The sequence below is a fragment of the Zea mays genome, chromosome 7 (genome assembly GCF_902167145.1).
Source record: "Zea mays cultivar B73 chromosome 7, Zm-B73-REFERENCE-NAM-5.0, whole genome shotgun sequence".
Classification (NCBI taxonomy): domain Eukaryota; kingdom Viridiplantae; phylum Streptophyta; class Magnoliopsida; order Poales; family Poaceae; genus Zea; species Zea mays.
Window position 1 is genome coordinate 137,863,657 of NC_050102.1, and position 15,695 is coordinate 137,879,351.

Sequence of the window (15,695 nt, forward strand, 5' to 3'; positions counted from 1 at the left end):
TTAGTTCTTGACTTTAGGTACCCAAACTGTTTTGGGTCCTTTGGCATTAGAAACAAGAACTTTTGGTACCCAAACACAAGTCTTTGACCCCTTGTGTTTGCCCCCAACAAACTTGGCAATGACCTTGCCGGATTTGTTAGTCAAAACATAGGATGCATCAAAAGTTTTAAATGAAATGTTATGATCATTTGATGCACCAGGAGTTTTCTTTCTAGGCAACTTAGCATGGGTTGGTTGCCTAGAGCTAGATGTCTCACCCTTATACATAAAAGCATGATTAGGGCCAGAGTGAGACTTCCTAGAATGAATTCTCCTAATTTTGCTCTCAGGATAGCCGGCAGGGTACAAAATGTAGCCCTCGTTATCCTGAGGCATGGGAGCCTTGCCCTTAACAAAGTTAGACAATCTCTTAGGAGGGGCACTAATTTTGACATTGTCTCCCCTTTGGAAGCCAATGCCATCCTTAATGCCCGGGCGTCTCCCATTATAAAGCATGCTACGAGCAAATTTAAATTTCTCATTTTCTAAGTTGTGCTCGGCAATTTTAGCATCTAATTTTGCTATATGATCATTTTGTTGTTTAATTAAAGCCATATGATCATGAATAGCATTAACATCAACATCTCTACATCTAGTACAAATAGATACATGCTCAACAATAGATGTAGAGGGTTTGCAAGAATTAAGTTCAACAATCTTAGCATGAAGAATATCATTTTTATCTCTAAGATTGGAAATGGTAGCATTGCAAACATCTAGTTCTTTAGCCTTAGCAATTAAATTTTCATTTTCTACTCTAAGGCTAGCAAGAGAAATGTTTAATTCTTCAATCCTAGCAACCAAATCATTATTATCTCTAGGATTGGGAATTGAAACATTACAAACATGTGAATCAACCTTAGCATTTAAACTAGCATTTTCATGTCTAAGGTTGTCAATCATATCACGGCAAGTGCTTAGCTCACTAGATAATTTTTCACATTTCTCAATTTCTAGAGCATAAGCCTTTTTAACCTTAACATGTTTCTTGTTTTCTTTAATTAGACAATCCTCTTGGGAATCCAAAAGATCATCCTTTTCATGAATAGCACTGACTAATTCATTTAATTTTTCCTTTTGAGCTATGTTAAGGTTGGCAAAAAGGGAACGCAAACTATCCTCCTCATCACTAGCATTATCATCACTAGAAGATTCATATTTAGTGGAGGAGTTAGATTTAACCTTTTTCTTTTTTCCGTCCTTTGCCATGAGGCACTTGTGGCCGACGTTGGGAAAGAGGAGTCCCTTGGTGACGGCGATGTTGGCGGCGTCCTCGTCGTCGGAGGAGTCGCTTGAGCTTTCGTCGGAGTCCCACTCCCGACAAACATGTGCATCACCGCCCTTCTTCTTGTAGTACCTCTTCTTCTCCTTTCTCCTCCCCTTCTTGTCGTCACCTCGGTCACTGTCACTAGATATAGGACATTTAGCAATAAAATGACCGGGCTTACCACACTTGTAGCAAACCTTCTTGGAGCGGGACTTGTAGTCCTTCCCCTTCCTTTGCTTGAGGATTTGGCGGAAGCTCTTGATGACGAGCGCCATTTCCTCATTGTCGAGCTTGGAGGCGTCTATTGGTTGCCGACTTGGTGTAGACTCCTCCTTCTTCTCCTCCGTTGCCTTGAATGCAACGGGTTGAGCCTCGGATGTGGTGGCATCATCAAGCTCGTTGATCTTCCTTGAGCCTTCGATCATGCACTCAAAACTCACAAAATTCCCGATAACTTCCTCGGGGGTCATTTTAGTATATCTAGGATTACCACGGATTAATTGAACTTGAGTAGGGTTAAGGAAAATAAGAGATCTTAGAATAACCTTAACCATCTCGTGGTCATCCCACTTTACGCTCCCGAGGTTGCGCACTTGATTCACCAAGGTCTTGAGCCGGTTGTACATGTGTTGTGGCTCCTCCCCTTTGCGAAGCCGGAACCGACCGAGTTCCCCCTCGATCGTTTCCCGCTTGGTGATCTTGGTGAGCTCGTCTCCCTCGTGCGCGGTTTTGAGCACATCCCATATCTCCTTGGCGCTCTTCAACCCTTGTACTTTGTTATACTCCTCCCTACTTAGAGAGGCGAGGAGTATTGTTGTTGCTTGAGAGTTGAAGTGCTCGATTTGGGCCACCTCATCCTCATCATAGTTCTCATCCCCTATGGATGGTACCTGCGCACCAAACTCAACAACATCCCATATGCTTTTGTGGAGCGAGGTTAGATGAAATCGCATTAAATCGCTCCACCTAGCGTAATCTTCACCATCAAAAGTTGGTGGTTTGCCTAATGGGACGGAAAGTAAAGGTGTATGTTTGGAAATGCGAGGGTAGTGTAGGGGGATCTTACTATACTTCTTGCGCTCTTGGCGCTTAGAAGTGACGGAGGGTGCATCGGAGTCGGAGGTCGATGTTGATGAAGTGTCGGTCTCGTAGTAGACCACTTTCCTCATCCTCTTGTGCTTGTCGCCTTTCCGATGCGGCTTGTGGGAAGAAGATTTTTCCTTCTTCTCTTTGTGGTGAGAAGAGGAAGACTTTTTCTCCTTTCGTTTGGAGGAGTCCTTCTTCTTCTCCTTCCTCTTGGTGCGGGACTCTTCCGATGAAGTGCTCCCGTGGCTTGTAGTGGGCTTTTCGCCGGTCTCCATCTCCTTCTTGGCGTGATCTCCCGACATCACTTCGAGCGGTTAGGCTCTAATGAAGCACCGGGCTCTGATACCAATTGATAGTCGCCTAGAGGGGGGGTGAATAGGGCGAAACTGAAATTTACAAATATAAACACAACTACAAGTCGGGTTAGCGTTAGAACTATAAACGAGTCCGCGAGAGAGGACGCAAAACAAATCGCAAGCGAATAATGAAGTGTGTGACACGCGGATTTGTTTTACCGAGGTTCGGTTCTTTCAAACCTACTCCCCGTTGAGGAGGCCACAAAGGCCGGGTCTCTTTCAACCCTTCCCTCTCTCAAACGGTCCCTCGGACCGAGTGAGCTTCTCTTCTCAAATCAAAGCCGGGAACAAAACTTCCCCGCAAGGGCCACCACACAATTGGTGCCTCTTGCCTTGATTACAATTGAGTGTTGATCACAAGAGCAAGTGAGAAAGAAAAGAAGCAATCCAAGCGCAAGAGCTCAAAAGAACACGGCAAATCTCTCTCGCTAATCACTAAAGCCTTGTGTGGAATTGGAGAGGATTTGATCTCTTTGTATGTGTCTAGAATTGAATGCCTAGCTCTTGTAAGTGGTTGAGAAGTGGGAAAACTTGGATGCAATGAATGGTGGGGTGGTTGGGGTATTTATAGCCTCAACCACCAAAAGTGGCCGTTGGAAGGCTGTCTGTTCGATGGCGCACCGGACAGTCCGGTGCACACCGGACAGTCCGGTGCCCCCTGCCACGTCATCACTGCCGTTGGATTCTGACCGTTGGAGCTTCTGACTTGTGGGCCCGCCTGGGTGTCCGGTGCACACCGGACATGTACTGTTTGCTGTCCGGTGTGCCAGCATGGGCGATTCTGACTCCTGCGCGCGCTGCGCGCGCATTTATTGCACCGCAGAGAGCCGTTGGCGCGGAGATAGCCGTTGCTCCGGAGTCGCACCGGACAGTCCGGTGCACACCGGACAGTCCGGTGAATTATAGTGGACTAGCCGTTGGAGTTTCCCGAAGCTGGCGAGTTCCTAAGGCCGACCTCCCTTGGCGCACCGGACACTGTCCGGTGTACACCGGACAGTCCCGTGAATTATAGCCGAGTCGCCTCTGGGAATTCCCGAAGGTGGCGAGTTTGAGTCTGAGTCCCCTGGTGCACCGGACATGTCCGGTGGCGCACCGGACAGTCCGGTGCGCCAGACCAGGGGTGCCTTCGGTTGCCCCTTTGCTCCTTTGTTGAATCCAAAACTTGGTCTTTTTATTGGCTGAGTGTGACCCTTTTACACCTGTATAATCTATACACTTGGGCAAACTAGTTAGTCCAATTATTTGTGTTGGGCAATTCAACCACCAAAATTATTTAGGAACTAGGTGTAAGCCTAATTCCCTTTCAACGCCGCCGGGAGGGATCCGCTGCTCCGTGCCTCCAGCCTCTCGAGTTGGTCCGCGCCCCTCGCTTCGTGCCTCCAGGTTAGGATTTGAGTTCGGCCGCCTGCAGTCCTCCAAGGGTTTAGGGTTCCAGCGACCAGGGGATAAAATCCCACCGCCCAAGCCTGTCTTCTCGTCCTGCTCGCGAAGCCCATTTTCCTGGTGTCGGTGTCCTCTGCTCGGCCGGAGCTCGCCTCCGTGCTCAGTTCTCTCTCTTTCCCAGCTCCGACCTCTCTTCTCTGCCCCTGCACGCGCGCCTTCCCTGCTCCAATCTCCAACGCCGACGATCAGCTGCCTCTCTCTCCCATGGCCGGCGATGCTCCAGCCTCTGCGTCGCGCGGACCTTCCCCGAGGTCGCCCATGGCGCTCGGCTCCTCCCAGCCACGGCGTGCTCTCTCCCTCTCATCTCCTCTGTTCCCTGCGCCCAAGCTCCTCCCGATGCCCATGGCAGCGCCTCCCTCTCTGCCGCGCGTGGTCTTCTGTTCCTGTGCGCCCTGCTTTTCTCTCTCCTCCATGGCCACTGAACCGAGCTCCTCTCCCTCTGCTGGCGCGCCCATCTCCTGCTCCTCTCGCTCGGCGTCCGGCTCTTGCCGAGTTGTCTGTCCATGGCCGCGTTTCTCTCTCCCTCGGCTCATCGGCGTTGCTCGGCCTCTGCTCGACGCCCAACGCCGCGCCCTTGCTCCTGCTTGTTCCTGCGCGCCGCGGAGCTCCAGCTCGGTGCTTCCCTGCTCGATTGTCCTCTGCGTCGCGCGCCGGAATCCTGGCTGCGCACCCTTCCCGCCGGCCGCCTGCAGTCCTCTAGTTGGTCCTGTTTGTGATATAACAGTTGTTGCTAACTCATTGTTGCGATATAACAGTTGTTGCTAACTCAAATGCTAAACTGTTTGTGTTTACTAGCATGGATTCACGCATGTCGCGGGCAAGCGGCTCCTCCAATGGAGGACAAGGATGGCCCAGTTATGGTCCGGTGTCGCTGATCCGCTGCCCCAAATGCGAAAGGTCAGAGTCGCTCGTGAGACTAAGATCGAAAAGGTGGGAGAACGGCAACTTTGGTCGAGAGTTCGTGAAGTGTGAAAGCAAGTCATATCGAGATAATAAGGTCCATCCTTGTTTTATCCATTACGGTTGATTTCGTTTTTGTGCTTACTGCTGAATTGTGAACCCCTATTTGGATTGTTTAGGTTGTTAAAATATGCAATTTTTTCATGTGGATGGACGATTATGTCAAGATGCTTGAAGGGGCAGGGGTGGTGGGTGGCTCTGGGGAGATGATGGCGTCTAATATGTGGGATGAACGAGCAGATGTGACTACGAACTGGGACAAATTTGCTGTCGAACTGAAGAAGATGAATGACAACATGGTTGAGTTGAAGAAGATAAAGGACAACATGGTTGAGTTGAAGAAGATGTTTGGAGCCTTTTATGCTTCTATGATTTTTATTCTATTCCTTTTCTTTATGATGAACTATAATTGTAAGCGCTAAATATGGGATTCATGGTGAACCTGTGCTGAATATTTGTGATGTTGAATTGTGATGGACATTTGTGGTGGTGAATTGAGTATGTGATGGCATTCTAGTGTGGAATTTGTGTGCCATGATCTTTTAGTGTTAAATCTAGTGGGAGACAATTTTATTTGAATTCTGGTGTCATGAGATTTGATTCAGGAGACATACTGCAAAAAATGGATGTTGATGCTGTCGAAAAATCCAAAAAAACATGTTCCATACTGCGCTGCAACCATGGATCGAACCTAGAATCTCTGGCAGTGTGAGAACCAGATTACCATTACACTATGCCGTATCTCATGTGAAGTTAGAGGAAACTAAACTATCTATATGTGCCCAGTTTGGCTTATAAGTATGTAAAACAAGGTTCAAAAACAAGTTTATATGAAATTATAATTTCAAATTTGTACCTTTTGTTCATCTATCCACTACAAACTTACTTCATCCATAGTTGTCCCTTTTTTTGGACTATTTACTATTTTGTGGGTTAAATAACTTCCTAGCCAAAAATAAATAAATAAATAAATAGCAAATTTAGTCAAAAAATAGTGAAACTTGGCATGGAGTCATGTTTTGGCCTTATTTACTTAAGGTAAAAAATTCAGAGGATTATGCAAAAGTTTGAATATAGGTGCTTCACAAACGGACACATACCTCACTAAGTTTCATGACATTGGACTACAACTACATGGTTTGAGCTACATTTTATAGTTTTGTGTGGTTTCTTTTCAAGGAAAATGTACAATTTGTTCATCTATCCACTACAAACTTACTTCATCCATAGTTGTCCCTTTTTTGGACTATTTACTATTTTGTGGGTTAAATGCCTTCCTAGCCAAAAATAAATAAATAAATAGCAAATTTAGTCAAAAATTAGTGAAACTTGGCATGGAGTCATGTTTTGGCCTTATTTACTTAAGGTAAAAAATTCAGAGGATTATGCAAAAGTTTGAATATAGGTGCTTCACAAACGGACACATACCTCACTAAGTTTCATGACATTGGACTACAACTACATGGTTTGAGCTACATTTTATAGTTTTGTGTGATTTCTTTCCAAGGAAAATGTACAATTTGTTCATCTATCCACTACAAACTTACTTCATCCATAGTTGTCCCTTTTTTTGGACTATTTACTATTTTGTGGGTTAAATGCCTTCCTAGCCAAAAATAAATAAATAAATAGCAAATTTAGTCAAAAATTAGTGAAACTTGGCATGGAGTCATGTTTTGGCCTTATTTACTTAAGGTAAAAAATTCAGAGGATTATGCAAAAGTTTGAATATAGTTTAATTGGACAAAATGTAAAAAAAAAAGGCCCAAGCAAGGATTGATCCCAGCACCTCAAACACCTAACTACTAACACAAACCACTGGGCCATATGTAAGTAACGTACGTTTTGACAAAGAAAATATATTTGACCAATTACATGCGTGGGGATTCAAGGAACAGCAAACCGAGCACTTTCAGTTACATCCAAATTCAGTTACAGCAAACCGAGCACATGCGTGGGGATTCAAGTGACTGACTGACTGAACAAGCAACAGAAATGGACAGCAATAGAAATGGACAGGCAACAGCGAGCAGGCAAACCGAGCAGCAATAGAAATGGACAGGCAACAGCTAAATGGAGCACAAGCAGGTAAACCGAGCACAAGCAAACCGGCAACAGCTAAATTCAGTTGCATCCAGATATTTGAGTTACATCAAGCATATTCAGTTACATCCAAATTCAGCTAACAGCTAAATGGAGCTAAATGGAGCACAAGCAAACAGCTAAATGGAGCACAAGCAGGTATTGTCGTCAGTTACAGCTAAACCGAGCATATTCAGTTACATCCAAATTCAGCTAAACTGAGCACATTCAGTTACAAGTCCGCAACGAGCCTTTTCTTGATTTTTGCCTTCTTCATAACCTTGGTCGTTGTATTAGTCGTTGGATTGTCGTCAGTTGTACGCGCACATTCAGTTACAACCTCTTTTCCTCTCTTCCTTTTCTTTTCCCTACACAAAACATGAAAATAGTAAATAATCATGTGAATTTTAGAAACTTGAAAAAATAAAGTATATTTTAGATGAATATAACCTTGACGAGGCAGCAATGGAGGGCAGCACCAATGCAAGGTCGGAGGGCTCTATCATAGCAACAAAGGAGGGCACGATAGAAGCAGCAGAGGAAGGCACAACAGAGGCAGCAGAGGAAGGCACGACAGAGGAGGGTACCACGGAGCCAACAGAGGAAGGCACGACATCGGAGGGTACCACAGAGCCAACAGAGGAGGGTACTTGTGGCTCTAGTGGTTGTAGTGACTGATCCAGTGGCACTTGTGGCTGATCCAGTGGCACTTGTGGCTCTAGTGGTTGTAGTGACTGATCATCTCCAAAAGTTGTATCAAGTGCCAATTGTGGCTCTGGTGGCTGATCCTCTCCAAAAGCTGGATCTACTGCATTCTTGCAATTTCTCGCAATATGTCCTAATCCTCCACACCTTTTGCATTTTCTCTTCCTTGGTCCAAGTCCACTACCCTCGGCACTTGACCTTATTCTAGTTTTTCTTGGTCTTCCTGGTGCTCTAGTCTGGATTGGAGGGTTGAGAACGAAACCAGGATTCACGACCTCCCACTGATGTTTTGCCTCTATGGAAGGCACATTCTCAGCATATGTTGCTTTGAACTTGGCAATAGAGTAGTACTTATGTACATATTGATCAATTTCGCTGGCTACACCACGAAGAGAAGTAATGAAAAATAGGGCATGGGTGCATGGCAGCCCGGTAATCTGCCACTGCCTACAAGTGCATGTCCTGTTCGATAAGTCCACTGGATATCTCCATTCCCTCTTTTGTTTGTCCAACACTGTCACCTCTGCCTCAAGCGGTCTGCGCTTGATGAAAGACATTTTCAAACCTCTGGTCTTTTCATGCAATGTCTTCATCACAGCTGGGATTATCATGTGGCCATGAAACCTCTCAAGTGCAATTCTTTGATGCAACTCAAACTTTACCATAAGCATTTGTCGAATCTTATCTAGCAACTCCACCAAATGAAGCCCCTTTGTTTTCCTGATCCATGCATTGAATGACTCCGCCAAGTTATTGTTCACATAGTCCACCTTGCACCCTTCACCAAATTTGCTTCTAGCCCATAGATATTTGTGATGACTTTCAATGTATATTTTTAACCTAGAGTTTGTGTACAATTGATTCACATGATAGTTATGCTTTCTAAGGCTATATGTCAATGATGCTGGCCATAAGTTGTCATCAATCAACTTTCCCTTGAATGATTTACCCAAGTTTGAAGCAAAATGCCTCATGCATTCCCTATGCTCTACTCCAGGAAACACATAATCCACTGCAGTTTCTAAACCCTTGCAAGCGTCTGTGTGTATAGTCAATCCATGTGGAAACCCTATAACCTGACGCAAATTCTGTAGGAACCATGTCCAACTTTCTGTTGACTCTGCCTCCTCTTCATCAGTCTCTTCAAATTGTGCCCCTGTGAAAATGTCTCCATCATAGTCCTCGAATTCTAGCATATCCCACTTGTCAACAAACTCAGAATACTGTCTTTCATCATCATCAGGTGCAGCAACTACTTCTATTGGTTCAACCTCATCATTGGGAATAATATGATTCATCCTTCCAGCTGAGCAGCACCAATTCTTCAAAAAAAAGCTGAGCAGCACCCTGACGACGTCGCGGTGGCTCTAGCACGCGGCGATGTGCAGGGCGGTGTCGCTGTCGAGGTTAATACTGTTGACGTCGACGCCGCTGCGCAGCAGGCCCTCGATTCAATAAGACAATAACCCTGTCAAAATCGTGCAGGTCAAGATTGTGGATTTTGTGCAGGGTGAACGCTGCGCTAATTGGACGAATGAAAGTCAACCGAGAGCTTACCCCGGACTAGGAGCAACTGGCCTCCGCCGCCGGCGCCGGAGCGTTGCCGTCCCCGGTGGCCAGATGTGCAGGGACGAAGCTACGCGAGCAGGACCGACGGCTGCACAGGCTTCTCCTTCCACGACGAAGCTACGCGAGCAGAGGCGCAAACTAGGCTAGCGGCGACCGGAGCTCGAGCGCGGAGGCGAGCAGAGGACACGCGTGCAGGGGCAGAGAAGAGAGGTCGGAGCTGGGAAAGAGAGAGAACTGAGCACGGAGGCGAGCTCCGGCCGAGCAGAGGAGCTGAGCGCCGGCGTTGGAGATTGGAGCAGGGAAGGCGCGCGTGCAGGGGCAGAGAAGAGAGGTCGGAGCTGGGAAAGAGAGAAGACAGGCGCGCGTGCAGGCGAGCTCTGGCCGAGCAGAGGACACCGGCACCAGGAAAATGGGCTTCGCGAGCAGGACGAGAAGACAGACTGGGCGAGCAGGACGAGAAGACAGGCCGGATCCGCAGACTCGAGCTCGGCGTGGCGGGCGTGGCGGGCGTGGTGGGTGGGCGGCGGCGCGGGCGCGGTTCCTGGGCGGCGGCCGGTTGAGGGCTCGGGCGCGGGCGTGGTTCCTGTCGAGTGGAGTGGGGATTTTTTCGCAGTGGGCCCGACCTGTAAGACACGTGAAAGTAGACGGAGACGGCGTCCAGGCGTATTTGTGAGCAACGGGAACGAGAATCGGGTAAAACTGAGTAAGGACAAAAACTAAGGGTAGCAACGAGTACCGTGGCGAAACTAAGGGGATCAATGTAAAAAACCCTTTCTAAAGTTAGCCTTTGTAGAAGATTCGGTAGAATCTAGATCCCAGAGGATCGAAATCTGTCCCGATGACAGCTGTTGTACTCTTTTTCCCTTGGTGAGTTTTCATGAAGTTTCTCACATGAGGGTTTTAACGAGGCAACAAAGTGCAAATGCAATTTGTATCACCATGCACTCTTTCTCCATATTTTTTCCACTTGTTTTTTGGAATTTTAACGAGGCATGTGTTGGTCGCGGTATTCGCCCAAGGGGGAGTGTTGAGAAACCCTAATGAAGGGTTATGTGGGCAAATACCGAATATAGCCCTGAGGGCTATCGCGTCTATATATATAGAACCTATACCCCTTATATGGAACATAGATCAGAAAGAGGCCAGAGGCCCAACCCTATATCCAGTGTCTCGTGTGTTTCCTCTGTTGTGCTTATGGAAAGAGAGACGAGTTCTCTACATCTTCTTACGCCTCTACTGCTGACGGGAGGGAAGGGAGCGGATCTGGTGATCCGTGGTAACGTAGTTCTCAACACAGATCACCAAATTGAGTGATGAAATCACGAATCATCCGGTCCGGAGGAAGGCGGGAATATTTGGTACCATGAAAATGGGCGCAAGAGAGTTGGGAACTTTCTTGCAGTATACTAATGCATGGCGTTGGATCCTCACAAGTGTCGAGCACCAAGGAGAAGGAGCGATGGATCATCCGAAAGAGAACCAGCGGAGGCCAGGCCTCATTCAGCATTTTGACGTCATGCAGTAGGCAAGCAACCATGTTGGCTGGCCAGATGGAAACAACCTGCAGCTCGCGGCGTGTCGCGTGTGCATGCGCCTGCTGCCACAAGTTAATTACGGATTGCCGGACAAAGTCAGGCCTGCCTGTAACGTACACCGAAGCGTCGATGACATTTCCATGTCAGTATCTGTGTGCCGTGACGCGACACGACTCTTGCTTGGTGGCGCGGCGCCTGACGGCATGCATGTGCAAGTGCAACAAGAATACCTGAGCCACGCAACTGGAAAAAACACGCTCGATCGCAAGTCGCAAGCAACCCAGGTGTAACGCAAGACTGACTGCCCCCCAGCGGCAACGACCAAGAAACATACTGATGTCCCGGGCCATGCAACGAGTTCGTCGTCGCGCCCCAGGGCATGGGTCTTGACATCGGCCAGGCCATCGTGTCAAGCCCGTTGGAACAGGCAGAGAATGCACATGCACCTGTTCGACCAGACCGGGTCCGGGCCGGGCCGCACATGCATGACGCACCGCATCAAAACGAAACCTTGCATGTTCCACCGCCCCGCCGCGCCCGTCGGTCCACGAACAGCACGACGCCGCCCCGCCACGTCGTCGCGTGCGTTGGATAGTATGGCGCGCGTCGTCCCGTCCGTGGAAAAAAGTACGTGTCCGGGTCGGGGAAATGCCGGCCGTCGGCCGACCTGTCGCGGCGGCCTGCAGGTGCAGGTGAAGGCTTGTCGCTGTGAGGCCGCGCGCGGGCAGGTCGCCCCGTGCACCAACCGCTGCCGCCTCTTCAGTCCGGCAAGGGCTGGATCAGGCGGGGGCGCCAGGCGAGGGAGGCCATGCGATGCGAGCGGATATGCGTCATTGCGTCGGCATCGACGGGCCGACCGCATGTCTTATCCGGTTTCTGGGCCAGGGACCGTGCTTATCTGGACGCCAACTTGGCACCGCGCCGCTCTCGCTAACATATTATCCGGTGCCTGGTGCCCGATGAGAAAAAACAGAGAGATCAGATCATGCATAATTGCAAATAGAGTCTGACCTCAGTTGGGTACTAACTCCGTTCTCAAATATTTGTAGTCCGCTAGTTCATTTTCGAACTAAACCGTCACAAATAAAAAAGAGCAGAGAGAATATTACTTAGAGGGTGTTTGAATGAAATATAGCTAATAATTAGCTGCTAAATTTTGATAGATACATCTAAAAATCCTAGCTAATAGATCAGCTATTAGTTATTTTTTAGTAAATTAGTTAATAGTTAGCTAGCTAATTCCACTAGCAATTTTTTAGCCAACTAAGGTCTAGTTTGAAACCTCTAAAATTAATAGTTAGCTATTAAAAATTAGTTATTGGATTCTAAACACTATCAGCTAATTGTTAGCTACTTCACACCAAAAAATTAGTTCATTAGCTGACTTAACCATATAATAATTTATTAGCTAGCTAACTATTAGCTCTATAAAATCTAAACAGGGTCTAGCTATTAGCTACGGTGCATTCAAACACTATCTTAATATCTGACATGGCACGTCGATGACGCGTCAGGGTTGGAACGTTCCACTGGGACGCTTGCACGGTTGGACCTGCATCTGAGTTTTTTTTAGAAACTTCTCGGGTATATATAGCCATTGTGCCTACGTGTACATGCACGGGATGAACGCAACTCACTGCCGTGTAGTATTACTTTTCGTTATTACCGTGGCAGCCGTGTTTGTGTGTTCTCCCAGTTTCCCGCGCCTATAGAAGCAGCCAGCAAACCTCACTCCTCAAGACCTCAACAAAGCAAGCAATCGAACGGGCACGGCTGGTTTCCGACGAGTTCTGTCGTGCCATGGATCCGCGACGCGCATGCTGGGAGAGCTCGACGGAGGACGTGACGAGGCCGCTGCTGCCCGTGCACGACGACAGGCCTGCGGGACGCTGCTCTTGCTCCGGGCTCGGGTCCCTGCTCACCACCAACAAGTACCTGGCCGTCGCGTCGGGCCCGCTGGCGTGCGCGGTGATCTGCGCGCTGGGAGACTTCGGCGGCCACCCGGCGGCGCGCAACATGCTCGGGGTGCTGGCGTGGGTGTTCCTGTGGTGGATCACGGACGCCGTGCCGCTCGGCGTCGCGTCCATGGCGCCGCTGTTCCTCTTCCCCGCGTTCGGCGTATCCTCCGCCGACGCCGTCGCCAAGGCCTACATGGACGACGTCATCTCCCTCGTCCTCGGGAGCTTCATCCTCGCGCTCGCCATCGAGCACTACGGCATCCACCGCCGCCTTGCCCTCAACGTACGTATGTTACGTGCCCGCGCACGCGCCGCCACCGAAGTTTCGAACGCGGCCAAAAACACAAAAGGCACAAGAAAACAAAACAAAAAGACTAACGTTGTGTAGCTCGTTCCGACGCGAACGCAGATCACGTCCCTGTTCTGCGGTGACCCGGTGAAGCCGCACCTGCTGCTCCTCGGCATCTGCGGCACGACCGTGTTCATCAGCATGTGGATCCACAACACGCCGTGCACCGTCATGATGATCCAGGTGGCGACGGGGATCCTGCAGCGGTTCCCGCGCGACCAGCAGCTGGAGGGCGGGGCCGACGCCCGGGAGCTCCAGCGGTTCTCCAAGGCGCTGGTGCTCGGCATCATGTACGCGTCCACCATCGGCGGGATGGCCACGCTGACGGGCACGGGCGCCAACATCATCCTGGTGGGGATGTGGTCCACCTACTTCCCGGAGCAGCGCCCCATCACCTTCAGCTCCTGGATGTGCTTCGGCCTCCCCATGACGCTCGTCCTGTTCGCGGCGCTCTGGGTCACGCTCTGCCTCAGGTACTGCACCAAGAACACGGGGAGGGTGCTCTCCGCTTACCTCGACAGGAATGACCTCAGAAGAGAGCTCAGCTTGATGGGTAGGTTTCTTTTTTTCCCTCCTTCTGGCGGCGGTCTCTGGAATATTAGAAAATGAACTTCACAATGGCATGAAAGTGCTTCCTTTGACAGTTATTCTGAAGCACAAACGTCTAGTGCTGGTCGTTTATTTCAGTTCTCTGATGGGGTCTCCATCTTGATTTGTGACAGGTCCAATGGCGTTTGCAGAGAAGATGGTTTTGGCCGTTTTCGGGGTAGGTCGCGCTCGTGGTTTCTGTGGCAGTTCAGGTTTTGGATAGCATGAGTCTCAAACGATCACTGGCCAATTCTTGCAGGCTCTCATCGTCCTATGGATGACCAGGAGCCTGACGGACGACATCCCTGGGTGGGCGGTCCTCTTCGACGGCAGAGTCGGGGACGGAACCGTCACTGTAAGTACACAAAAACCCGCACCCTCGGTCCTCGGACCATTTCTCAGCGACGATTCGCCGCGTGGGCCTCACGGGACAGCATTCTATACCTAGATCATGATGACGACGCTGCTGTTCATCATCCCGAGCGGCAAGAGCGGCGGCGAGAAGCTCATGGACTGGGGCAAGTGCCGGAAGCTGCAGTGGCACATCATCCTGCTCCTGGGCGCGGGCTTCGCCATCGCCGACGGGTTCAGGTCGAGCGGCCTCACGGACATCCTCTCCTCGGGGCTGGGTTTCCTGAAGGGCGCGCCGGCGCTGGCCATCGCGCCCGTGGCCTGCGTCTTCAGCGGCCTCATCACGGAGTTCACCTCCGACGACGCCACCACCACGCTGGTGCTGCCGCTGCTCGCCGAGCTGGGCAAGTCCATCGGCGTGCACCCGCTGCTTCTCATGGTCCCCGGCACCGTCGGCGCGCAGCTGTCGTTCCTGCTGCCCACCGCGACGCCGGGGAACGTCGTCGGGTTCGGCACCGGGTACATCACCATCAGGGACATGGTGGTCACTGGCATGCCAATCAAACTCGTCGGCGTTGCAGCTCTCACGATACTACTGCCAACTCTAGGTAAAGTACATAAAACCTGCAAATTCCTGCACTGCGCGATCATAGCAGACTCGGTCGGTAGAGAAGCTTTGTTGCTGATTTCTTATCTTCTGTGTTATGCAGGTTCTCTGGTTTTTGGCATGGATTCGAAAATGTAGGAACTTGGACGTTAGTCTAGTAGCAGTTGTAGAACGTTCAGGCTGTACAGTTTGTCAAATTCGTTGCCTCAGGAAGAAAATGAGGTTGTATTGTGTTGATCGTATTCCTTGCTTCAGGTCCGAGTTAGAAGAGAGATTTGTACGCAAATGATTTCATATGTAAACATGAGATTTATAGCTTATCTCCCTGACCTGCATTGCCGTACATTCCAAACCATGCCTTTTTTCAATTGGAACCTTTCCGTCTCAGCTTTGATTATTCAGAAATAGCATGAACGTTATCCTGCTTAACAAGTTAACAGTCAGCAGAGTAATCTTATCCATTTGCCAAGTGAAGTCCACATACAAAGCTGACGACCGTACAGAGAGTACTCTTGTGTTCTGCCGTCTTCAAGATATGCACACAGCACACGTGAGGGGATAAAACACTACACCATTAGATCTGATTAGGTTGGGTTATGGCTATAAAAAAAGTTGTTGATGTCCACGGCAATAAGTTGTTAAAAAGCTAAAAATCATTTGATGAAAACCACTTAAAGCCGCTGAAAATTCTTCTATTTATATTTTCACAGTTTTCATCCAAAATCCACTAAAAACTGGTTCAGATGTGCTTTTAATTTTGCACTGCGAGAAAGTCGGCTTTTAAAAAAAACTACTTACTG

At 49.1% G+C, this 15,695-nt stretch overlaps 1 protein-coding gene across 1 annotated transcript; it reads left to right on the plus strand.

Moving 5' to 3' along the window:
- The first annotated feature begins 12,669 nt into the window (after positions 1–12,669).
- LOC100383391 (uncharacterized) lies at positions 12,670–15,237 on the plus strand. Its single transcript, NM_001176046.1, has 6 exons — positions 12,670–13,283; positions 13,410–13,902; positions 14,072–14,115; positions 14,197–14,292; positions 14,386–14,896; positions 14,999–15,237. The coding sequence occupies exons 1-6, from the start codon at positions 12,843–12,845 to the stop codon at positions 15,031–15,033; spliced, it is 1,620 nt and encodes a 539-aa protein (NP_001169517.1). The 5' UTR covers positions 12,670–12,842; the 3' UTR covers positions 15,034–15,237.
- Positions 15,238–15,695: the final 458 nt, after the last annotated feature.

Bases quoted from the DNA above. Each gene is read 5' to 3' on its own strand.
- LOC100383391 (NM_001176046.1), top strand. From the start codon at position 12,843: ATGGATCCGCGACGCGCATGCTGGGAGAGCTCGACGGAGGACGTGACG. The intron at 13,903-14,071 runs GTAGGTTTCTTT...GATTTGTGACAG, and splicing joins AAGAGAGCTCAGCTTGATGG to GTCCAATGGCGTTTGCAGAG. The intron at 14,293-14,385 runs GTAAGTACACAA...TTCTATACCTAG, and splicing joins TCGGGGACGGAACCGTCACT to ATCATGATGACGACGCTGCT.